General features: G+C 41.3%; 1 protein-coding gene across 3 annotated transcripts; it reads left to right on the top strand.

Moving 5' to 3' along the window:
- Nucleotides 1–1338: 1338 nt before the first annotated feature.
- LOC116363068 (zinc finger protein 239-like) lies at nt 1339–19860 on the top strand. Of its 3 annotated transcripts, none has more exons than XM_031816992.1 (3): nt 1339–1380; nt 13171–13348; nt 18358–19860. In XM_031816992.1, exons 1-3 carry the CDS (start codon nt 1378–1380, stop codon nt 19338–19340), a joined length of 1164 nt encoding a protein of 387 aa, XP_031672852.1. In that variant the 5' UTR covers nt 1339–1377; the 3' UTR covers nt 19341–19860. The 3 variants fall into 3 exon arrangements, with proteins under 3 accessions (XP_031672852.1, XP_031672853.1, XP_031672851.1); XM_031816993.1 differs by lacking the exon at nt 1339–1380 and adding an exon at nt 12903–13056; XM_031816991.1 differs by lacking the exon at nt 1339–1380 and adding an exon at nt 12909–13003.
- The last annotated feature ends 5259 nt before the right edge of the window (nt 19861–25119 follow it).

Raw genomic sequence — 25119 nt, 5'->3', positions numbered from 1 at the left:
CACACTACCTATTCATATAAGTATTTATTAATCATCTACATATTCATATTGAGCTTCTACGTCTGTGTACAGGAACGTATTATTTGTAAGACGTAAGAGAAAATATATCAGCTCATTGTTAAGTTATTATGACGTTCTTTCCAATACAATAAGTATACTGTTTCCAAATTGCGTTACCCACTCCAGCCAGCAGATGGCGATGAGCGTCTTTCAGGTGATGATTCTTCCGTGACGTATAATGGACTGGACGGACGCTTCTTCAGGAACAACAACGTGGCTACTCTTTCAACCACGTCGGTAGCTTGCTAGCCAACATAAAAGTGAAAGATTGACGCTTTAGACCATCTTAATGTACATGATCTAATATCAGTGTTTTAAACACAGTTCTGTTGACGTATTAACTAGTTAATATTTGCAAACTTGTTAAAGATTGATGCTGAGCCTAGCACTAGGCTAGTCGCTAATGCTAGCTAACTATCTAGCTAACATCCCTGACCATGAGTTCATTAAACTACTCATCCCTGCTATAGAAGAGGAGGTCTGCTGTTTGCAGAAAGAAGCTCTGGCGCTGAACATTGAAGAAGAGGATGAGGTTACAGTCAAAGAAGAGAAAGAACCTTTTAGAATGAAAAAGGAGGAAGATGAGACTGTTATAGTGAAGGAAGAAGATGCTGTTATAGTGAAAGAACATTTCAGAATGAAAAAGGAGGAAGAGGAGGCTGTTATAGTGATAGAAGAGAAAGAACCGTTTAGAGAGGAAGAGGATGCTATCTCAATAAAGGTGAAGGAGGAAGATGTTTTTGGAGTGAAAGAGGAGACAGAATATCAGATTAACACCAGTGAGTACCGTCTTCAACAGGGACACAAACTATGCCGTTGTTGAACTAATGTGCGGTTTTAAAGTGTTATTCTACTGAAGTTCTACACTTGAATATGTTGTTCAGTACTGTAGGAATTGTTAAAGGGTCGATCTGCCATTGGTTCATATATTTTAGGGACTTTTAAATTCGATGTATTGAATTCTCCATGTGGTCTACATTAAGGTTCCCCTCATCTAATATAACAGGCTTTTAAAATTCTATATTGGTGCATATTTTCTACTTAAAATAACAAAAGCCACCCATTTTGTGGAACGACCCTTTTACATTTGCATCACAAACAATATTTTAGGAAATCATGATAAAAGTGGCCATTTTAGACATATGCATGCCTCTTGTAAGACTCTATGATTGCAATAGATGGTCATAAGTTTACCATCTGTTTGATGTTCTCATTCACACAGGAGAGACACATGACTATTGTGGATCCTCTGGGAAGCCTCAACAACATCCTGATGCTGACGAGGAAGAGAAGAGTCTCTCCAGATCAGAACACCAGATGGTACAGCTTGGTCTGGTCTAGCATACAGCTTTCTCTATTGGGGTCTGGGCTGGGTTTCTGTAGAGCACTTTATGACAACAGTGACATCAGCATCCATAATGATGTGCGTCTGTGTCCCCTCTTTATGGTTACCAGGACAACGCTAGCCCTTCCACCCTCCCGGAGTCCCTGTGTCATGCCTCTCCTGTTAGCACCTTACTGCTGGGTATGAAGAGGTTGTCTGTGCTGCTGGTGGACTGCAGGAAAACAATGGGGCTGAGTGGAACTGTGGGAGGAGGAGAAGAGCAGAAAGGATCAGATTTGACTCAAAGTAAGTGCTGTAGTTCAGTTTGAACAAATAAATAGATCAATTCATTGGTATCTGTTACCAGGACAACCAGCACTGTTCTGTTCGTTGTCAGGAAGATAGACTGGTGGATATGGATGTTATGAATATCATAACACTGAAAAAGGATTCTGCCAATGAAAAGAGATAAAGCAGTAGACCATATAAAACCTTGATTAAAGTCAGCTTTGGAGAGAAAGTTTCAAGATGACCCAATGTAAGGTGCTTGTTTTACAAAAACTTTTTCTTAAAACATTATGGATGTTACATTGCCTGTCCCAGTCAACCCCCCCTGTCTTTACTAGACTGTAGAACAGCCATACTAAACTCAAGACACTGTTAATTAATTAACTAATACTGGAGGAAAGCTGTGATCAGGCTGCCTACTCAAGAGAAAGCTTCAAACTGTAACCAGTGCTGGCAACCTGGTTCAGGTTATCAATCAACCTACCAGGGTAATTACAAACAGTAGAGGAATTGAATCAACATATTTTGATCATATCTTTACTATTGCTGCAGAAATTTGTTTGAAAGCAGTCTTCAGATACATCGGATGTTGTGATCACAATATAGTAGTCATATCTAGGAAAACCAAAGTTCCAAAAGGCCGGGCCTAATGTTCTATACAAGAGATCATACAATTGTTTGTGGTGATTCCTATGTTGTTGATGTTATTAGGTTCTTTTTTTTCACAGTAAATAACTCAAGAACACTAGATAAGCTTTAACCAAGTTGAATTACTCCCAAATGTTCTGTACATCTGTAATTCAGACAACCCAACATTTGTTCCATCCAGACATATATCCCACTTAAGACACTCCTCCTTCTCTCCAATCCTTACATCTTATGGTTCCACAGGAAGAGAGTAAAGAGGGTAACAGGATACCAGACCTTTATCTCCCTGATGAGAATCTGTCCTGACCTCAACCTCTCCTTCATCTAATCCACAGATATTCATCTGTCTCCCCTGTTTAACACTTTGCTCTCCTCTCGTCCACCCAACACATTCCAAAGCCACCTGTCTTTCTTCAGAGAACCATTAACTTCTGACATAACACCCAGTCTCTTTCACTTCCTATCACTTCTTTAATGTCTCCATGTTCCAAGTTTAGCCGATTCCAACAATGGAAACAATATTTGTTGGTCCGTGGTGTGTAATGACGAGCAACCAGACTCTGCCCTTGACACGTTTATGAAATTGCTTATCCCAGTTACTAATAAGCAAGCACCCATTAAGAAAATGACTGTAAAAACTGTTAAATCCACGTGGATTGATGAGGAATTTAAAAATGGTATGATGAAGAGGGAGGCAAAAGAGATGGCATATAGGTCTGGCTGAATAACTGATTGGCAAACCTATTGCAAATTGAGAAATCATGTGACTAAACTGAATAAAAAGAAGAAACTACACTATTAAACAAAGATAAATGACATGAATAATGATTGTAAAAAGCTTTGGAACACCTTCAATTAAATTTTGGGTAAAAAATCAACAATGTCATGGTGTCTGACTACGTGGATGGAAAATGATTGAGGATAATAGCAGCTGATATTGCCAGTTCTATTCGCATTATCTTCAATTTAAGCCAACTAGAAAGTGTGTTCCTTCAGGCTTGGAGGGAAGCTAAAGTCATTCCACTCCCCAAGAATAGTAAAGCTCCCTTTACTGGCTTAAATAGCCGACCAATCAGCCTGTTACTAACCCTTACATGAAAATGTAAAAAATGGTGTTTGGCCAGATACAATGCTATTTTACAGTAAACAAATATAGACATTCAGCTTATAGGGAAGTTCATTCAACAAGCACAGCACTTACAAATGACTGATTGGCTGAGAGAAATTGATGATACAAATATTGTTGGGGCTTTTACACCCCCTGCTATATTGTGGATAAAGAGTTATTTTTTTAAATGTAACCTTTATGTAACTAGGCAAGTCAGTTAAGAACAAATTCTTTTTTTCAAGGACGGCCTAGGACTGCCTTGTTCAGGGGCAGAACGACAGAGTTTTACCTTTGCAGCTCAGAGATTTGATCCAGCAATCTCTCGGTTACTGGCCTACCGCTCTAACCGCTAGGCTACCTGCCACCCCAGAGCTACCTGTCTAACAGCACAGTGTTCTTTAATGGGAGCCTGTACAACAAAATCATGGTAGAATCAGGAATTCCCCAGGGCAGCTGTTTGGCACCTTCTTTTTTTCAATCTTTACCAACAGCATGCCAACGACATTTGAGTAAAGCCAGTGAGTCTATGTATGCGGATGACACAACACTGTACACGTCAGCTACTAAAGCGACTGAAATGACTGCAAATCTTAACATAGAGCTGCAGTTAGTTTCAGAATGGGTGGCAAGGACACCAATAAGAAGAAGAGACTTGCTTGTACATTTATATGACATCAGCGAAGGAAGTGTGTAGGTCACATTCTGTATCATACAGCTATGAAAGTTATAGACAGTATATCACAAAAGTGAGTACACCCCTAAGTGAAAATGTCCAAATTGGGCCCAATTAAGCCATTTTCCCTCCCCGGTGTCATGTGACTCGTTAGTGTTACAATGGCTCAGGTGTGAATGGGGAGCAGGTGTGTTAAATTTGGTGTCATCGCTCTCACACTCCCTCATACTGACTGGTCACTGGAAGTTCAACATGGAACCTCATGGCAGAGAACTCTCTGAGGATCTGAGAAAAATAATTGTTGCTCTACATAAAGATGGCCTGGGCTATAAGAAGATTGCCAAGACCATGAAACTGAGCTGCAGCACGGTGGCCAAGACCATACAGTGGTTTAACTGGACAGGTTCCACTCAGAACAGGCCTCGCCATGGTCGACCAAAGAAGTTGAGTGCACGTGCTCAGCGTCATATCCAGAGGTTGTCTTTGGGAAATAGACGTATGAGTGCTGCCAGCATTGCTGCAGAGGTTGAGGGGGTGGTGGGTCAGCCTGTCAGTGCTCCGACCATACGCCGTACACTGCATCAAATTGGTCTGCATGGCTGTCGTCCCAGAAGGAAGCCTCTTCTAAAGATGATGCATAAGAAAGTCCGCAAACAGTTTGCTGAAGACAAGCAGACTAAGGACATGGATTACTGGAACCATGTCCTGTGGTCTGATGCGACCAATAAACTTATTTGGTTCAGATGGTGTCAAGCGTGTGTGGCGGCAACCAGGTGAGGAGTACAAAGACGTGTGTCTTGCCTACAGTCAAGCATGGTGGTGGGAGTGTCATGGTCTGGGGCTGCATGAGTGCTGCCGGCACTGGGGAGCTGCAGTTCATTGAGGGAAGCATGAATGCCAACATGTACTGTGACATACTGAAGCAGAGCATGATCCCCTCCCTTCGGAGGGGCAGAATTCCAACATGATAACGACCCCAAACACACCTCCAAGATGACCACTGCCTTGCTAAAGAAGCTGAGGGTAAAGGTGATGGACTGGCCAAACATGTCTCTAGACCTAAACCCTATTGAGCATCTATGGGGCATCCTCAAACGGAAGGTGGAGGAGTGCAAGGTCTCTAACATCCACCAGCTCCGTGATGTCGTCATGGAGGAGTGGAAGAAGACTCCAGTGGCAACCTGTGAAGCCCTGGTGAACTCCATTGCCAAGAGGGTTAAGGCAGTGCTGTAAAATGATGGTGGCCACACAAAATATTGACACTTTGGGCCCAATTTGGACATTCTCACTTAGGGGTGTACTCACTTTTGTTGCCAGCAGTTTAGACATTAATGGCTGTGTGTTGAGTTATTTTGAGGGGACAGCAAATTTACACTGTTAAACAAGCTGTACACTCACTAATTTACATTGTTGCAAAGTGTCATTTCTTCAGTGTTGTCACATGAAAAGATATACTCAAATATTTACAAAAATGTGAGGGTTGTACTCACTTTTGTGATATACTGTATTTAGAACCACATGCTTGATAGGAATCCAGCAACGATGAATAAAATAAGTAATGTAAACATAGCAGTAATTACCAGGAAGCTCTACATTTGTTTTAAAATCACACTAAGGTTGTTAAAACTGGCCTCAGGTTATTGAGAGATCTGATTAGGATTTACTCTCGTAGCAAGGTTGTTTTATCATGTGGTTTCATTCGGGTCCCTATTTTTTTTTTTTAACACTTGTCTTTAGCAGGAGAAAGACCAGACTCAGAGGAACCAGAGCCAGGGACGTCCAAACCAGCAAGACGACACCAGTGCTCCCACTGTGGAAAGAGTTTTAACCAGAAAGCACACCTGAAACAACATGAGAGAATACACACAGGAGAGAAGCCTTACCACTGCTCCCAGTGTGGAAAGGGTTTCAACCAGCCAGGGGTGCTGAAACAACATGAGAGAATGCACACAGGGGAGAAGACTTACCACTGCTCCCAGTGTGGAAAGAGTTTTAACCAGAAAGCACACCTGAAAGCTCATGAGAGAATACACACAGGGGAGAAGCCTTACCACTGCTCCCAGTGTGGAAAGTGTTTCAACCGGCCTGGGCATCTGAAACTGCACGAGAGAATACACACAGGGGAGAAGCCTTATCACTGCTCCCGGTGTGGAAATAGTTTTAACCATTTAGGGAAACTGAAACGACATGAGAGAATACACACAGGGAAGAAGCCTTATCACTGCTCCCAGTGTGGAAAGAGTTTTATCGGTTTAGGGAAACTGAAAATACATGAGAGAATACACACAGGGGAGAAGCCTTACCACTGCTCCCAGTGTGGAAAGGGTTTTAATGAGAAATCAAACCTGAAAGTTCACGAGAGAATACACACAGGGGAGAAGCCTTACCGCTGCTCCCAGTGTGGAAAGAGTTTTAACAATTTAGGGACCCTGAAACAACATGAGAGAATACACACAGGGGAGAAGCCTTGCCACTGCTCCCAGTGTGGAAAGAGTTTTAACAATTTAGGGAACCTAAAACAACATGAGAGAATACACACAGGGGAGAGGCCTTACCACTGCTCCCAGTGTGGAAAGTGTTTCATCCGGTCAAAGGAGCTGAAACGACATGAGAGAATACACACAGGGGAGAAGCCTTATCACTGCTCCCAGTGTGGAAAGAGTTTTAACAATTTAGGGAACCTGAAACATCATGAGAGAATACACACAGGTGAGAAGCCTTACCACTGCTCCCAGTGTGGAAAGTGCTTCAACCGTTCAGGGGGGCTGAAACGACACGAGAGAATACACACAGGGGAGAAGCCTTTCCACTCCTCCCAGGGTGCAAAGCTTTTGCCCATTTAGGAAGCCTGAAAGAACACATGAGACTGCACACAGCGGAGAATGTTTACAAAAGGCCAGACTGTGGGAAAACATTTTACTCATAACAGTCACTTAAACGTCTTTAGAGTAACCACACAGGAGAGAGAAATGACTTCTCTTAGCGTGTATATTGATATTTCACATCACATTGACTTCAAATTCATCAGAGAACATACACAGTGCTCCCGTTGTCTTATATTGTTGACTGACAATGTGTTTACCTGTCTTTACCAGATGAAATTAAATGGTACAGGGTATACTCAAACATATATTTGTTTGTTTTTATTAGAAAACATGAATTGAATATGGAGTCTGTCAGTTTGAATATAGAGTAAATCAGCTTCCATGTGTTTAAATGGTCCTTTTTTTAAACTCTTTGTGTGTGTTTATCTGGGTGTGTCATTCCTCCAGCACTACAGATAATCAAGTGATATTTGGATGTGATGCATTAGTTCCATTGTTGACATCTGCATTGTTGGCCCACTGATGATTTAATGACATGAAAATGTTCAGACTGTGTAATGGAAAATGTTAGTTGTATGTGTGTCCACATAACTGAGTATGTGACTAACCTTGTGAAACTGTCCTATTATAATCTCCTGTTCTTGGGACTATCATTCTGTGTTGCAAACCAATTTACACCTGTGTCCTTGTATGAATAAAGTCCCGCCCAGGAACAGGAAACTATAAAGATATTTGCTCATCACCCAATGCTTCAGGAATTCAGACTGTCTACACTGCACTGTGTAATTGTTATTCTCTCTGAGCTCAGAAATAAAGAGTCTTGGTTTGACTTGGACTCCAGCAGATCCTTATTTTATAATATACACCACAACTCTCCCACGGATTGCTATTTATCATTGTCTCAATGAAGAGTTCTTTGTTTTACTTTCCTGGGGGCATTTACAAAGCTCCCACTGGTTGAATAAACATTGTTACCCGATTGATGAGATTATTATGGATGAGAGCAAATATTTTATTTGTCAAATGGCAACCAAGCATCGGTCATCATGTCACCAGATTAAGACCCTCAAAATGTATTGGAATTGAGCATCAAGCTCATCACATGTAGTTTCACCACTCTGTGAAGTTCATAACTTATTTCATCTGTAGCCTAATAAACTACATGGTTTCTCAAGTTTTAGTGGGATATATATATATATATATATATAAATATTTGTACATAAAGGAGTTTCCATCGGCATTTCTCACTAAAACGTTTTTACTGACACAACCCACCATGTCAAACGAACTAACATATCATCTGTCGCCATTTATAAAAGTGTACAGGCATATCCTGTTTCCGTCAGCCCAGTCATTACTTTTGAAATGGTTGGATCAATATCCACCTTCATGATATGGATGAAGCCTGATTTGGAATGTCTGAGTAGTTCTATATGATGTCATAATACACCCCTCTGATAATCAGGTGATATTTGGAATGTCTGAGTAGTTCTATCTGATGTCATAATACACCCCTCTGATAGTGATACATTTGTTACTTACAGGGCACCACTGCCCCTGACCAGCTGAATGCAGGTGGGCTCTCCTGTCAACATGGGGCTCCTGCTGCAGGTAGCCTAGCGGTTAACAGTGTTGGGCCAGTAACTGAAAGATCCCTTGTTTGAATCCCAGAGAGAACTAGGTGGAAAATCTGTCAATGTGCCATTGAGGGCTGCAACAGGAGCCTCATGTTGACAGGAGAGCCCACCTGCACTCAGCTGGCCAGGTGTCTTAACAGGAACAAGCTTGGCACACCTGTATTTTTCCCCATTCTTTTCCCATTCTTCTCTGCAGATCCTCTCAACCTCTGTCAGGTTGGATGGGGAGCGTCGCTGCACAGCTATTTTCAGGTCTCTCCAGAGATGTTCGATCGGGTTCAAGTCCAGGCTCTGGCTGGGCCACACAAGGACATTCAGAGACTTGTCCCGAAGCCACTTCTGCGTTGTCCTTTGTCTGTGTGCTTAGGGTTGTTGTTCTGTTGGAAGGTGAACCTTTGCCCCAGTCTGAGGTCCTGAGTGCTCTGGAGCAGGTTTTCATCAATTATCTCTCTGTACTTTATTTTATTTATTTATTATTGAACCTTTATTTAACTTGGCAAGTCAGTTAAGAACAAATTCTTATTTACAACGGCGGCCAACCAAAAGGCAAAAGGCCTCCTACGGTGGCTGGGATTCAAAACAAGGATACATCCCTAACCAAGGCCCTTCTTCAGTGGCTTCTTCCTTGCTGAGCGGCCTTTCAGGTTATGTTGATATAGGACTCATTTTACTATGGATATAGATATTTTTGTACCTGTTTCCTCCAGCATCTTCACAAGGTCCTTTGCTGTTGTTTGGGACTGGTTTGCACTTTTCGCACCAACGTATGTTGATCTCTAGGAGACAGAACAAGTCTTCTTCCTGAGCGGTATGACGGCTGTGTGGTCCCATGGTGTTTAGACTTGCATATACTATAGTTTGTCAACAAGACATTTGTGGAGTGGTTGAAAACCGAGTTTTAATGACTCCAACCTAAGTGTATGTAAACATCCCTTGTATAGCCTCCACTCTGTACTGGTACCCCCTGTATATAGCCTCCACATTGACTCTGTACTGGTACCTCCTGTATATAGTCTCCACATTGACTCGGTACTGGTACCTGCTGTATATTGACTCTGTACTGGTACCTCCTGTATATAGCCTCCACATTGACACTGTACTGGTACCTCCTGTATATAGTCTCCACATTGACTCGGTACTGGTACCTGCTGTATATTGACTCTGTACTGGTACCTCCTATATATATATCCTCTGATTGAGAACCAATCTAGGCAACCATAGACTTACCTAGACACCTAACATGAACACAACCCCATAAATCTAATAAACCCCTAGACAAGACGAAACACATAAATCCCCCATGTCACACCCTGGCCTGACCAAAATAATAAAGAAAGCAAAGATAACTAAGGCCAGGGCGTGACAGTACCCCCCCCCCCCCCCCCCCAAAGGTGCGGACTCCCTGCCGCACACCTAAACCCATAGGAGAGGGTCTGGGTGGGCGTCTGTCCACTGTGGCGGCTCTGGTGCGGGACGTGGACGCCACTCTACCATAGTCTTAGTCCGCTTTCTTAGCGTCATTTGAGTAGCGACCCTCACCGCCGACCTTGGCCTAGTAACCCTAACAAAGGGCCCACCTGGACTGAGGGGTGCCTCATTACTGAGGAAGCTCAGGACCGAGGGGTAGCTCAGGCCTGAGCTACCCCTCGGCACTGAGCTACTTTGAAAAAAAAAATATTTTGGGAATATTTTCTTAACCCTTATTTTTCTTATCTACGTTGTTGGTTATAGGCTTGTCAGTAAGCATTTCACGTTAAGATCTACACCTGTTGTATTCAGCGCATGTGACAAATAATATTTGATTGTAACTAAATATGAAGTATGTCAGTTTCAATGTTACGGTCTTTGATTCAATTATATTTTTATCTGTTTACCCACTACCCTGTGTTTATCTGCATCATTCCTTGATCATTCCTTGATCATTCCTTGTGGTCCTGTAGCTCAGTTGGTGGAGTATAGTGCTTGTTAAACCAGGGTAGTGGGTTTGATTCCTGGGACCACCCATATGTAAAGAGTTTGTACACATGACTGCAAATCCCTTTGGATAAAAGTGTCTGCTAAATGGCAGATATATCCACTGATTATACCAAACATTTGGAACACCTTCCTAATATGGAGTTGGACCCTCCCCTTTCTCCCTCAGAATAGCCTCAATTCGTCGGGGCATGGACTCTACAAGGTGTCGAAAGCATTCCACAGGGATGCTGGCCCATGGTGACTCCAATGCTTCCCACAATTGTGTCAAGTTGGCTGGGTGACCTTTGGGTGCAGTGGGGTCTCCTCAGAGGAGGAAGGGGAGGACCATCATCCTCAGTTATTTTCAGAAAAATAAAAATGGTAAAATATTTAAAAGTGGTCCTTTTTAGATAAAACTATACTAAATATAATCACGTCACCAAATAATTTATTAAAACATACTATTTTGCATCCTCCTCTGGGTATATTGACCACAATACAAAACCTAGGAGGATTATGGTTCTCAAGGCTTCCATAGACTTACACAGTTACACAGTTGACAACAATGTAAGCTGTGTGTAACTAGCTGGCTATGACTATCCAACACAACACTGGAACTCTTCCAAGTCAAGGCAAGCTTTTGGTTTTACTAATTTATTGCCACTGGGACCCGCCAAGGTAAGTGCTAAACTGCTTACTGACTGTACACTGTAACGGTACTGCATGATTGTAGCAGGTTTACTAACGAGTTAGTTCTATTAGCTCTGTTGACTATGATGTTATTTTAGCTAATATGGTGACAACAATGTAAGCTGTGTGTAGCAGTTATGAAATGGTTTGGCTTGGAAAGGTTTTTTCTCCTGGTGACATACAGCTGATGTGTTATGCATTGAAGTACAGAAACAAAGGGAGAAGGTGATAAGAGGAGAGCACATAGATGCAAGAAGGAATACAACGTGTCTGTAATGAAAGTGAACTGTGTTTATGCATGATCAGGGGTGTATTCATTCCGCCGATTCTGTTGACAAACGTTTTGACAAACTGTATAGCACTACAGATAATCAAGTGCTATTTGCATGTGATGCATTTGTTCTGTTGTTTACAGGATGATTTGTATCTTATAGAGCGTGGCTTTAAGGGAATAGTATGGTCACATGTAGATAAAAAAGAATGTGAAAAATTAACAGAGAAAATGTTTATCAACACACTACCTATTCATATAAGTATTTATTAATCATCTACATATTCATATTGAGCTTCTACGTCTGTGTACAGGAACGTATTATTTGTAAGACGTAAGAGAAAATATATCAGCTCATTGTTAAGTTATTATGACGTTCTTTCCAATAAGTATACTAACTGTTTCCAAATTGCGTTACCCACTCCAGCCAGCAGATGGCGATGAGCGTCTTTCAGGTGATGATTCTTCCGTGACGTATAATGGACTGGACGGACGCTTCTTCAGGAACAACAACGCGGCTACTCTTTCAACCACGTCGGTAGCTTGCTAGCCAACATAAAAGTGAAAGATTGACGCTTTAGACCATCTTAATGTACATAATCTAATCTCAGTGTTTTATACAGAGTTCTTTTGACGTATTAACTAGTTAATATTTGCAAACTTGTTAAAGATTGATGCTGAGCCTAGCACTAGGCTAGTCGCTAATGCTAGCTAACTATCTAGCTAACATCCCTGACCATGAGTTCATTAAACTACTCATCCCTGCTATAGAAGAGGAGGTCTGCTGTTTGCAGAAAGAAGCTCTGGCGCTGAACATTGAAGAAGAGGATGAGGTTACAGTGAAAGAAGAGAAAGAACCTTTTAGAATGAAAAAGGAGGAAGATGAGACTGTTATAGTGAAGGAAGAAGATGCTGTTATAGTGAAAGAACATTTCAGAATGAAAAAGGAGGAAGAGGAGGCTGTTATAGTGATAGAAGAGAAAGAACCGTTTAGAGAGGAAGAGGATGCTATCTCAATAAAGGTGAAGGAGGAGGAGACAGAATATCAGATTACCACCAGTGAGTACTGTCTTCAACAGGGACACAAACTATGCCGTTGTTGAACTAATGTGCGGTTTTAAAGTGTTATTCTACTGAAGTTCTACACTTGAATATGTTGTTCAGTACTGTAGGAATTGTTAAAGGGTCGATCTGCCATTGGTTCATATATTTTAGGGACTTTTAAATTCGATGTATTGAATTCTCCATGTGGTCTACATAAAAGTTCCCCTCATCTAGTATAACAGGCTTTTAAAATTCAATATTGAAGCATAATCTCTACTTAAAATATCAAAGGGACATATTCATGCCTCTTGTAAGACCCTATGATTTTATGAGACGGTTATAAGTTTACTACTCATTTTGATGTTCTCATTAACACAGGAGAGAGACATGACTATGGTGGATCCTCTGGGAAGAAGCATCAACAACATCCTGATGCTGACGAGCAAGAGAAGAGTCTCTCCAGATCAGAACACAAGATGGTACAGCTTGGTCTGGTCTAGCATGCAGCTTGGTCTGGTCTTGCTCTCTCTGGGTCTGGTCTAGCTCTCTCTGGGTCTGGGCTGGGTTTCTGTAAAGCACTTTATGACAACAGTGACATCAGCATCCATAATGATATGTGTCTGTGTCCCATCTTTATGGTTACCAGGACAACGCTAGCCCTTCCTCCCTCCTGGAGTCCCTGTGTCGTGCCTCTCCCGGTAGCGCCTTACTGCTGGGTATGAAGAGGTTGTCTGTGCTGCTGGTGGACTGCAGGAAAACAACGGGGCTGAGTGGAACTGTGAGAGGAGGAGAAGAGAAGAAAGGATCAGATTTGAAACATCAAAGTAAGTGCTGTAATTTAGTTTGAACAAATTAAATAGATCTGGTATCTGTTACCAGGACAACCAGCAGAGTTCTGTTAGTTGACATGAAGATGGACTGGTATCTGTTACCAGGACAACCAGCAGAGTTCTGTTAGTTGACAGGAAGATGGACTGGTATCTGTTATCAGGACAACCAGCAGAGTTCTGTTAGTTGACAGGAAGATAGACTGGTGTATATGGATGTTATGAATATCATAACACTGAAAAAGGATTCTGCCAATGAAAAGAGAGAAACCAATAGACCATATAAAACCTTGATGAAAGTTAGCTTTGGAGAGACAGTTTCAAGATGATCCAATGTAAGGTGCTTTTTTTACAAAAACTATTCCTTAAAACGTTATGGATGTTACAGTCAACCCCCCTATCTTTACAAGACTGTAGAACAGGCAAACTAAACTCAAGACTTTGGTAATTAATTAACTGGTACTGAAGAAAAGCTGTGATCAGGCTGCCCACTCAAACGAAAGCTTCAAACTGTAACCAGTGCTGGCGACCTGGTTCAGGTTATCTATCAACTTACCAGGGTAGTGACAAACAGTAGAGGAATGAAATCATCAACATGGTTTGATCATATCTTTACTAATGCTGCAGAAATGGGTTTTAAAGCAGTATCCAGATCCATCAGATGTAGTGATCACAATATAGGAGCCATGTCTAGGAAAACCACCGTTCCAACGGCTGGGACTAATATTGTGTATAAGAGGTCATACAATTTTATGTAGTGATTCCTATGTTATTGATGTAAATAATATTTGTTGGTCTGTGGTGTGTAATGATGAGCAACCAGACACTGCCCTTGACACATTTCAAACTGCTTATCCCAGTTACTAATAAGCAGCACCCATTAAGAAAATGACTGTAAAAACTGTTAAATCCACGTGGATTGATGAGGAATTACAAAATGGTATGATGAAGAGGTAGGCAAAAGAGATGGCATATAGGTCTGACTGAATAACTGATTGCAAATTGAGAAATCATTTGACTAAACTGAATAAAAAGAAGAAACTACACAATGAACCAAAGATAAATGACATGAAGAATGAAACTTATTGTAACGCTCAATGAGTGAATGGGTGTGGAGTCAGGCGCAGAGAGCAGAGGATATGGGGAAAAACACGCTTTAATGTCCAACCAAACAAGGTACAAATGGTAACACCAAACATAGGGGTAAATAAACTCCATTTAAGTCTTAATAAGTAAAATATCTGGACAGCGAAATAAAAACAACAGACACGAACACCTCTCACAAAACAGGAGACAAGCAAACAGAAGACAAGCCCACACAAACAGAAGACAAGCCCACACAAACAGAAGACAGGCCCACACAAACAGAAGACAAGCCCACACAAACAGAAGACAAGCCCACACAAACAGAAGACAGGCCCACACAAACAGAAGACAAGCCCACACAAACAGAAGACAAGCCCACACGAACAGAAGACAAGCCCACACAAACAGAAGACAAGCCCACACAAACAGAAGACAGCTCCACACGAACAGAAGACAGCTCCACACAAACAGAAGTGTGCGAAGCGAACTTACCACCCTAACAACCAAACAATGAACAGGTGAAAACAATTAGACAAAACCAAACGAAAAAGGATCGGTGGCAGCTAGTAGACCGGCGACGACGACCGCCGAGCGCCACCCGAACGGGGAGGGGAGCCACCTTCGGTAATATTCGTGACACCTATTGCAAATTGAGATATGTGACTAAACTCAATATAAAGAAGAAACTACACTATGAAACAAAGATAAATGACATGAAGAATGATAGTAAAAATCTTTGGAGCATCTTCAATGAAATTTTGCGCAAATAAATAAATAAAATCAACAATGACAAGTCACTGGTGTCTGACAACGTGGATGGAAAATTGAGGACAATAGTGGCCGATATGGCCATTCCTATTGGCCTTTTCTTTAATTGAAGCCTACTAGAAAGTGTGTGCCCTCAGGCCTAGAGGGAAGCTAAAGTCATTCCACTACCCAAGAATAGTAAAGCTCCCTTTACTGGCTTAAATAGCTGACCAATCAGACTGTTACCAACCCTTACAATTTTTGAAAAAAAAATATTTGACCTGATACAATGCTATTTTACAGTAAACAAATATAGACTTTCAGCTTATAGGGAAGTTCATTCAACTAGCACAGCACTTACAAATGACTGATTGGCTGAGAGACATTGATGATAAAAATGGCTTTACACCCCCTGCTATATTGTGGATAAAGAGTTTTTCTTTTAAAATGTAACCTTTATTTAACTAGGCAAGTCAGTTATAAACAAATTATTTTTTTCAATGATGGCCTAGGACTGCCTTGTTCAGGGGCAGAACGACAGAGTTTTTTACCTTGTCAGCTCAGGGTTTCGATCCAGCAATCTTTCGGTTACTGGCCTACCGCTCTAACCACTAGGCTACCTGCCGCCCCAGAGCTACCTGTCTAACAGAACACAGAGAGTGTTCTTTAATGGAAGCCTGTACAACAAAATCAAGTTTGAATCAGGAATTCCCCAGGGCAGCTGTTTGGCACCTACTTTTTTCAATCTTTACCAACAACATACCAATGACATTTGAGTAAAGCCAGTGAGTCTATGTATGCGTTGACTCAACACTGTACATGTCAGCTACTACATCGACTGAAATGACTGCAACACTTAACATAGAGCTGCAGTTAGTTTCAGAATGGGTGTCAAGGAATAAGTTAGTCCTAAATATTTCTGATTACCTTAAAACCTCTTGGTGTTAGGGGGCAGTATTTTCATTTTTGGAAAAAAAACGTCCCCGTTTTAAACAGGATATTTTGTCAGGAAAAGATACTAGAATATGCATATAATTGACAGCTTTGGATAGAAAACACTCTAACGTTTCCAAAACTGTAAAGATATTGTCTGTGAGTATAACAGAACTGATGTTGCAGGCGAAAGCCTGAGAAAAATCCAATCCGGAAGTGCCCCAGGTTTTGAAAGCGCTGCGTTCCAATGACTCCCTATATGGCTTTGAATGTACCATCAACGAGCTTATGCTTTTTACGTATTCCCCAAGGTGTCTACAGCATTGTGACGTAGTTTTACGCATTTCTATTGAAGAATAGCCGTATGGGGGCACATTGCGTAAGTGGTCACATGGTGGCTCCGAGAGAGATTCTCGCGTAAAGTGCAGAGGTAGCCATTACTCCAATCGGTCCTTGAGAAAAAGGAATTGTCCCGACGGATATATTATCAAATAGATATTAGAAAAACACCTTGAGGATTGATTCTAAACAACGTTTGCTATGTTTTTGTCGATATTATGGAGCTAATTTGGAATATTTTTCGGTGTTGTGACCGCAATTTCCGGGCGATTTCTCAGCCAAACATGAAGAACAAACGGAGCTATTTCGCCTACAAAAATAATATTTTGGGAAAAAATGAACTTTGGCTGTCTACCTGGGAGTCTCGTGAGTGAAAACATCCGAAGTTCATCAAAGGTAAACGATTTAATTTGATTGCTTTTCTGATTTCCGTGACAAGTTTGCCTGCTGCTAGCAAGGCATAATGCTATGCTAGGCTATGATAAACTTACACAGATGCTTGTCTAGCGTTGGCTGTAAAGCATATTTTGAAAATCTGAGATGACAGGGTGATTAACAAAAGGCTAAGCTGTGTTCCAATATATTTCACTTGTGATTTTCATGAATAGGAATATTTTTTAGGAAGATTTATGTCTGTTGCGTTATGCTAATTAGTGTCAGATGATGATAACGGCCCCGTTCACGGGCTGGGTGTCACTACAGGTTAAGTTACATGGCCTACTATGCTAATTCTGTAGCGGTATTGTTAGAGAGGGCTAAAGAAATATTTTGTTGGTGCGCAAGGCAGGTATTAACCCTAGTTATTAAAGTTAGTTATTACCTATTATAACATTATTATTTTAAAATATTATTAAAACCGAAAGGATGAGAGTAGAATAGATAGAGTAGCGCTTCCAGACACATTCTAAACATGATGGAGTATTAAAGGAGGACTGTAGCAACTAATGATGAAACATTATGGAGTCTTAAAGGAGGACTGTAGCATCTCATTTTGAAACATTATGGAGTCTTAAAGGAGGACTTTAACATCTAATAATGAAACATTATGGAGTCTTAAAGGAGGACTGTAGCATCTCATAATGAAACATTATGGAGTCTTAAAGGAGGACTGTAGCATCTAATGATGAAACATTATGGAGTCTTAAAGGAGGACTGTAGTATCTAATGATGAAACATTATGGAGCCTTAAGCTTTAATTTGTGGTATTGCACTTGTGAATGCATGAAAGTTAAATATTTCTAAAAATATATATATATTTTGCACTCTGCAATTTCACCGGACTTTTTTTTCAGCTCATGAAACATCCAACACTTTACATGTTGCGTTTATATTTTAGTTTTTTGTTGTTACTATCAGTTTTAGGAACATTTACCCAAAATATGACATCAGCGATAATCAAAATGTTGAAAATCTGTGAATGTCTAAATAAGAAATTGGTCCATTTAAACAGCAATATGTCGAACCCTTTCAACAACGGGGAGATGTTACTGATGTGCTTTGTATCTTCGACGTAAAAACAAGTTTTGGACTTCCACACAAAATGACTTCTTTAGTTATTTTATGTTTAAGGAAGTGTGTAGGTCACATTCTGTATCATACAGCTATGAAAGTTATATATTTAGAACCACCTGTTCAATTGGAATCCAGCGACGTCTGTGTCTTCAGTGTCCTAGAACTGTCTAGGTTTTTGTGTTCTGACTTGTAAAACAGGATGAATAAGTAATGTAAACATAGCAGTAATTACCAGGAAGCTCTACATTTGTTTTAAAATCACACTAAGATTGTTAAAACTGGCCTCAGGTTATTGAGAGATCTGATTTAGGATTTACCCTCGTAGCAAGGTTTTTTTATCATGTGGTTTCATTTGAGTCTCTATTTAAAAATAACACTATCTTTGGCAGGAGAAAGACCAGACTCAGAGGAACCAGAGCCAGGGACGTCCAAACCAGCAAGACGACACCAGTGCTCCCAGTGTGAAAAGAGTTTTAAACAGAAAGCACAACTGAAAAAACATAAGAGAATACACACAGGGGAGAAGCCTTACCACTGTTCCCAGTGTGGAAAGGGTTTCAACCAGTCAGGGACGCTGAAACAACATGAGAGAATACACACAGGAGAGAAGCCTTACCACTGCTCCCAATGTGGAAAGTGTTTCGGCCGTTCGGGGGAGCTGAAACTACACGAGAGAATACACACAGGAGAGAAGCCTTACCACTGCTCCCATTGTGGAAAGTGTTTAGTCCGTTTGGGGGACCTGAAACAACACGAGAGAATACACACAGGAGAGAAGCCTTACCACTGCTCCCAGTGTGGACAGTGTTTCAACCAGAAAGCACACCTGAAACAACATGAGAGGATACACACAGGGGAGAAGCCTTACCACTGTTCCCAGTGTGGAAAGGGTTTCAACCAGTCAGGGACGCTGAAACAACATGAGAGAATACACACAGGAGAGAAGCCTTACCACTGCTCCCAATGTGGGAAGTGTTTCGGCCGTTCGGGGGTGCTGAAACTACACGAGAGAATACACGCAGGAGAGAAGCCTTACCACTGCTCCCATTGTGGAAAGTGTTTCGTCCGTTCGGGGGAGCTGAAACAACACGAGAGAATACACACAGGAGAGAAGCCTTACCACTGCTTCCAATGTGTAAGGTCTTTCAACCAGTTGGGGGCGCTGAAACAACATGAGAGAATACACACAGGAGAGAAGCCTTACCACTGCTCCCAATGTGGGAAGTGTTTCAACCATTCGGGGATGCTGAAACAACATGAGAGAATACACACAGGAGAGAAGCCTTACCACTGCTCCCAGTGTGGAAAGTGTTTCAACCGGAGAGGAAACCTGAAACAACATGAGAGAATACACACAGGAGAGAAGCCTTAACACTGCTCCCAGGGTGCAAACCATTTGCCCATCACAGTGCTCCCTTTGTCTTTTATTGTTGACTGACAATGTGTTTACCTGTCTTTACCATATGCAATTAAATGGTACAGGGTCTACTCAAACATATATTTGTTTGTTTTTATTAGAAAACATGAAGTGAATATGGAGTCTGTCAGTTTGAATATAAAGAAGATCAGGTTCCTTCTTTTAAACTGTAATGAAATGAAAATGTTCAGACTCTGTAATGGAAAATGTTAATTGTTTGTGTGTCCACATAACTGAGTATGTGACTAACCTTGTGAAACTGTCCTATTATATAAGCTCCTGTTCTTGGGAGTATCATCCTGTGTTGCAAACCAATTTGCACCTGTGTCCTTGTATGAATAAAGTCCCGCCCAGGAAAGGGAAACTATAAAGATATTTGCTCATCACCCAATGCTTCAGGAATTCAGACTGTCTACACTGTGCTGTGTAACTCTGTTATTCTCTCTGAGCTCAGAAATAAAGAATCTTGGTTTGACTTGGACTCCAGCAGATCCTTATTTTATAATATCCACCACAACTCTCCCAAGGATTGCTGTTTATCATTGTCTCAAAGAAGAGTTCCTTGTTCCACTTTCCTGGGGGAATTTACAGGCCTCCCACTGATTGAATAAACATTGTATCCACAGGTAACATTTTGTGTTTCACCCAACCAGCAACCGATATCCAATGACTGGTAACATTTTGTGTTTCACCCAACCAGCAACCGAATTCCAATGACTGGTAACATTTTGTGTTTCACCCAACTTGCAACTTGCAACCTACTTGCAACCTAAATCCAATGACAGGTGACATTTTGTGTAGATTTCATGTTAAATTCACGTTAAATTCACGTTCAGGCATATCCTGTTTCCATCAGCCCGGTCATTACTTTTGAAATGGTTGGATCAATATCCACCTTCATGATGTGGATGAAGCCTGATTTGGAATGTCTGAGTAGTTCTATATGATGTCATAATACACCCCTCTGATAATCAAGTGATATTTGGAATGTCTGACTAGTTCTATCTGATGTCATAATACACCCCTTTGATAGTGATACATTTGCTACATTGTTTCCATGTCAGTTGGTTTCCCACTCTGATGATTTATATCTGACAGAGGGGCTTTAAATGAATAGTATGGTGACATCTTAGTGTGTCTTGAAGTAAATAGGATTATTAATCATAAACTCCTATAGCAACAATACACTGCAGCTTTGACATCAAGAAGAGAATGGGCTGATGGGTGGTGGTGCTACTCTATAGGTAAGGCTGTTCAATATGAATGTTCAATACACACAATAGGTTGATCAGTAGCCAGTTAGCTAGCTGTACAGTCCTATATGAATTTTCAATACACACAATACGTTGACTGGGGAGGTGATGTACCACAGTCAAAGTCCTGCAATAAGAGCTAAGAGACTAATATTTGTGTGAACTATACATAGTTGTGTTCTGTGGTTGTCACTGAGTTGGCTGATATCCCATTTTATGGGGTCACTCCACAGTTAAGTCTACACTTTGCTCCTTTTATATTTCTTTTGATCCCGATAAACTCCCCAGTCCCTGCCAGTGACAAGCATACCCATAACATGATGCTGCCACCACAATACTTATTGTGTGGTTAATGTGTGGTCTATCTCCAGGTCATCAGACTGTTAAATAGTCACCTCTAGCCGCCTGCCCTGAACTTAGTCACTGTTACTAGCCGTCTACCACCCAGTACTCCACCCTGTATTCTAGCCAAGGCTCATCCTATATAACTACTACTGTACACACCTTTTATATTCATATACGGTCCATAATGTCTAGACACACCTTCATATACATTGTAAACCAACTGAATATATTTACATTCCAGACTCTGACATTCCTCGTTCTACCATTTCTATATTTGTAAATCCTTAAAAGAAATTGTAGGGGAAATCAGTAGGTCACACAAATGACTATTTCTAAACAAAGATAATAGACAAGTAGAATGGGGAGGTTTCTTAAACTATCTTTACTTACTCGGTGAAGAGACTCCAGGGACGGTGATGAAGGCTGTAGGAATGAAGATCAGACAGTGAAGAGACTCCAGGGACAATGATGAAGGCTGTAGGAATGAAGATCAGACAGTGAAGAGACTCCAGGGGCGGTGATGAAGATTAGACAGCAATACTGGTCCTGTGGTCAGGTGGGGGAGTGGTCGATCCAGACAATGATTGTGAGGAAGCATGCGGGGAACAGGCTCCTTTCTACTACCATTCTGGGGTCTGGATACATGTCAACAAAGACTACAACTGCTTCAAACAATGGGAGAGGCTACCATTGACCACCACACTTTCTTTCATAACCAGGAAGCCCATGTTGAGTCAGCAGTGTTCCCACTATGGAAGAGGGAGCATTCAGCATTCATCCAGTCTCTCAGAAAACCATGTTGAGCCATCAGTGTTCTCAACATGGAAGAGGGAGCAGGAAGCCGTCATCCAGGGACAAGGACAAAGGTGACAGCCTGGACACACAGCAAAGTTTGACGCGATCAGATTGATTCACAGTCAGTGTTGTTTAGCAGAGAATCAACCAGAGAATCAACCAGATTGATTCACAGTCAGTGTTGTTGAGCAGAGAATCAACCAGATTGTTGAAGTTATTCAGGTGAATAATACATTTGATTTGTTTAATTCTGTTTTATTCAATTAGAATAATTTACTCTGAATGAGAACAATCACATCTGTGAGCTTTATGCCGTCATCCAGTCTCTCACGCGATCAGTGTTGTTGAGCAGAGAATCAACCAGAGAATCAACCAGATTGATTCACAGTCAGTGTTGTTAAGCAGAGAATAAACCAGATTGATTCACAGTCAGTGTTGTTGAGCAAAGAATCAACCAGAGAATCAACCAGATTGATTCACTGTCAGTGTTGTTGAGCAAAGAATCAACCAGGTTGATTCACAGTCAGTGTTGTTGAGCAAAGAATCAACCAGAGAATCAACCAGATTGATTCACTGTCAGTGTTGTTGAGCAAAGAATCAACCAGATTGATTCACAGTCAGTGTTGTTGAGCAGAGAATCAACCAGAGAATCAACCAGATTGATTCACAGTCAGTGTTGTTGAGCAGAGAATCAACCAGAGAATCAACCAGATTGATTCACAGTCAGTGTTGTTGAGCAAAGAATCAACCAGATTGATTCACAGTCAGTGTTGTTGAGCAAAGAATCAACCAGAGAATCAACCAGATTGATTCACTGTCAGTGTTGTTGAGCAAAGAATCAACCAGATTGATTCACAGTCAGTGTTGTTGAGCAAAGAATCAACCAGAGAATCAACCAGATTGATTCACTGTCAGTGTTGTTGAGCAAAGAATCAACCAGATTGATTCACAGTCAGTGTTGTTGAGCAAAGAATCAACCAGAGAATCAACCAGATTGATTCACTGTCAGTGTTGTTGAGCAAAGAATCAACCAGATTGATTCACAGTCAATGTTGTTGAGCAGAGAATCAACCAGAGAATCAACCAGATTGATTCACAGTCAGTGTTGTTGAGCAGAGAATCAACCAGAGAATCAACCAGATTGATTCACAGTCAGTGTTGTTGAGCAGAGAATCAACCAGAGAATCAACCAGATTGATTCACAGTCAGTGTTGTTGATCAGAGAATCAACCAGAGAATCAACCAGATTGTCCAAGTTGAAGTTATTCAGGTGCATAATACATTTGATTTGTTTAATTCTGTTTTATTCAATTAGAATAATTTACTCTGAATGAGAACAATCACATCTGTGAGCTTTATGCATTATAACATCGATTGATGACGTTGACAGATTTGTAGTAAAACCAGGGTTGGAGTCAAATCCATTTAATTTCCAGTCAATTCAGAAAGTAAACCAAATTCCACATTTTCCTAATTGAAAACCATAGAAGGGAATTGGAATTTTCAGATTACTTCCTGAATTTACTGGAATATTCTAAAATTGATTAAATTGGGAGGTTTTCCTCATGAATCTGCACAACAACACCCTAAAATGACGAAGCAAAAACAGGATTAGAAATGTTTGCATATGCATTTTAAAATTAAAACTGAAATATCACATTTAAATAAGTATTCAGAACCTTAACTCAGTGCTTTGTTGAAGCACCTTTGGCAGTGATTATAGCCTCAAGCCACCTTGGGTATGACACTACAATCTTGGCACACCTGTATTTGTGGAGTTTCTCCCATTCTTCTCTGCAGATCCTCTCAAGATCTGTCAGGTTGGATGGAGAGCGTCGCTGTGCAGCTATTTTCAGGATTTCTTCAGAGTTGTTCAGTCGGGTTCAAATCCGGGCTCTGGCTGGGCCACACAAGAACAATCAGACTTGTCCCAAAGCCACTTCTATGTTGTCTTCGCTGTGTGCTTAGGGTCGTTGTCCTGTTGGAAGGTGAACCTTTGCCCCAGTCTGAGGTCCTGAGTGCTCTTGAGCAGATTTTCATCAATTATCTCTCTGTACTTTGCTCCGTTCATCTTTCCCTCGATCCTGACTAGTCTCCCAGTCCCTGCCGTTGAAACACATCCCCACACCATGATGCTGCCACCACCACACTTCACCGTAGGGATGGTGCCAGGTTTCCTCCAGACCTGACGCTTGGCATTCAGGCCAAAGAGTTTAATCTTGGTTTCATCAGATCAGAGACTCACGTCTGTAGCCATCAATTGCTTTGAAAGGCTGGTCATGGCTCACACCCCACCATTATCCAAGAAACCCTGGACCCACTCTAATTTGCATACCGCCCCAACAGATCCACAAATGATGCAATCTCTATTGCACTCAACACTGCCCTTTCACATCTGGACAAAAGGAATACCTATGTACAGTCGTGGCCAAACTTTTTGAGAATGATACAAATATTAACTTTCACAAAGTCTGCTGCCTCCGTTTGTATGACGGCAATTTGAAGATACTCCAGAATCTTATGAAGAGAGATCAGATGAATTGCAATTAATTGCAAAGTCCCTCTTTGCCATTCAAATGAACTGAATCCCCCAAAAACTTTTCCACTGCATTTCAGCCCTGCCACAAAAGGACCAGCTGACATCATGTCAGTGATTCTCTCGTTAACACAGGTGTGAGTGTTGACGAGGACAAAGCTGGAGATCACTCTGTCATGCTGATTGAGTTCGAATTTAGTATTTAGTATTTTATTTTTTACCTTTATTTAACTAGTTAAGAACAAATTCTTCCAGAATAACAGACTGGAAGCTTCAAAGGGAGGGTGGTGCTTGGAATCATTGTTCTTCCTCTGTCAACGATGGTTACCTGCAAGGAAACACGTGCCGTCATCATTGCTTTGCAGGCAAGGATATTGCGGCCAGTAAGATTTGACCTAAATCAACCATTTATCGGATCATCAAGAACTTCAAGGAGAGCGGTTCAATTGTTGTGAAGAATGCTTCAGGGTGCCCAAGAAAGTCCAGCAAGCTCCAGGACCGGCTCCTAAAGTTGATTCAGCTGCGGGATCGGGGCACTATCAGTACAGAGCTTGCTCAGGAATGGCAGCAGGCAGGTGTGAGGGCAGCAGGCAAGTGTGAGTGCATCTGCACGCACAGTGAGGCGAAGACTTTTGGAGGAAGGCCTGTTGTCAAGAAGGGCAGCAAAGAAGCCACTTCTCTCCAGGAAAAATATCAGGGACAGACTGATATTTTGCAAAAGGTACAGGGATTGGACTGCTGAGGACTGGGGTAAAGTCATTTTCTCTCATGAATCCCGTTTCCGATTGTTTGGGGCATCCGGAAA

The sequence above is a fragment of the Oncorhynchus kisutch genome, unplaced genomic scaffold, assembly GCF_002021735.2.
Source record: "Oncorhynchus kisutch isolate 150728-3 unplaced genomic scaffold, Okis_V2 scaffold910, whole genome shotgun sequence".
NCBI classification, from domain to species: domain Eukaryota; kingdom Metazoa; phylum Chordata; class Actinopteri; order Salmoniformes; family Salmonidae; genus Oncorhynchus; species Oncorhynchus kisutch.
The sequence above is the reverse complement of the archived record's forward strand: the minus strand, read 5'-3'. Positions and strand labels throughout refer to the sequence as shown.

What these genes read in the sequence shown, in the direction of transcription:
- LOC116363068 (XM_031816992.1), top strand. An exon ending in ATCAGATTTGAAACATCAAA is followed by an intron (nt 13,349 to 18,357) that starts GTAAGTGCTGTA and finishes TATCTTTGGCAG; the next exon opens with GAGAAAGACCAGACTCAGAG.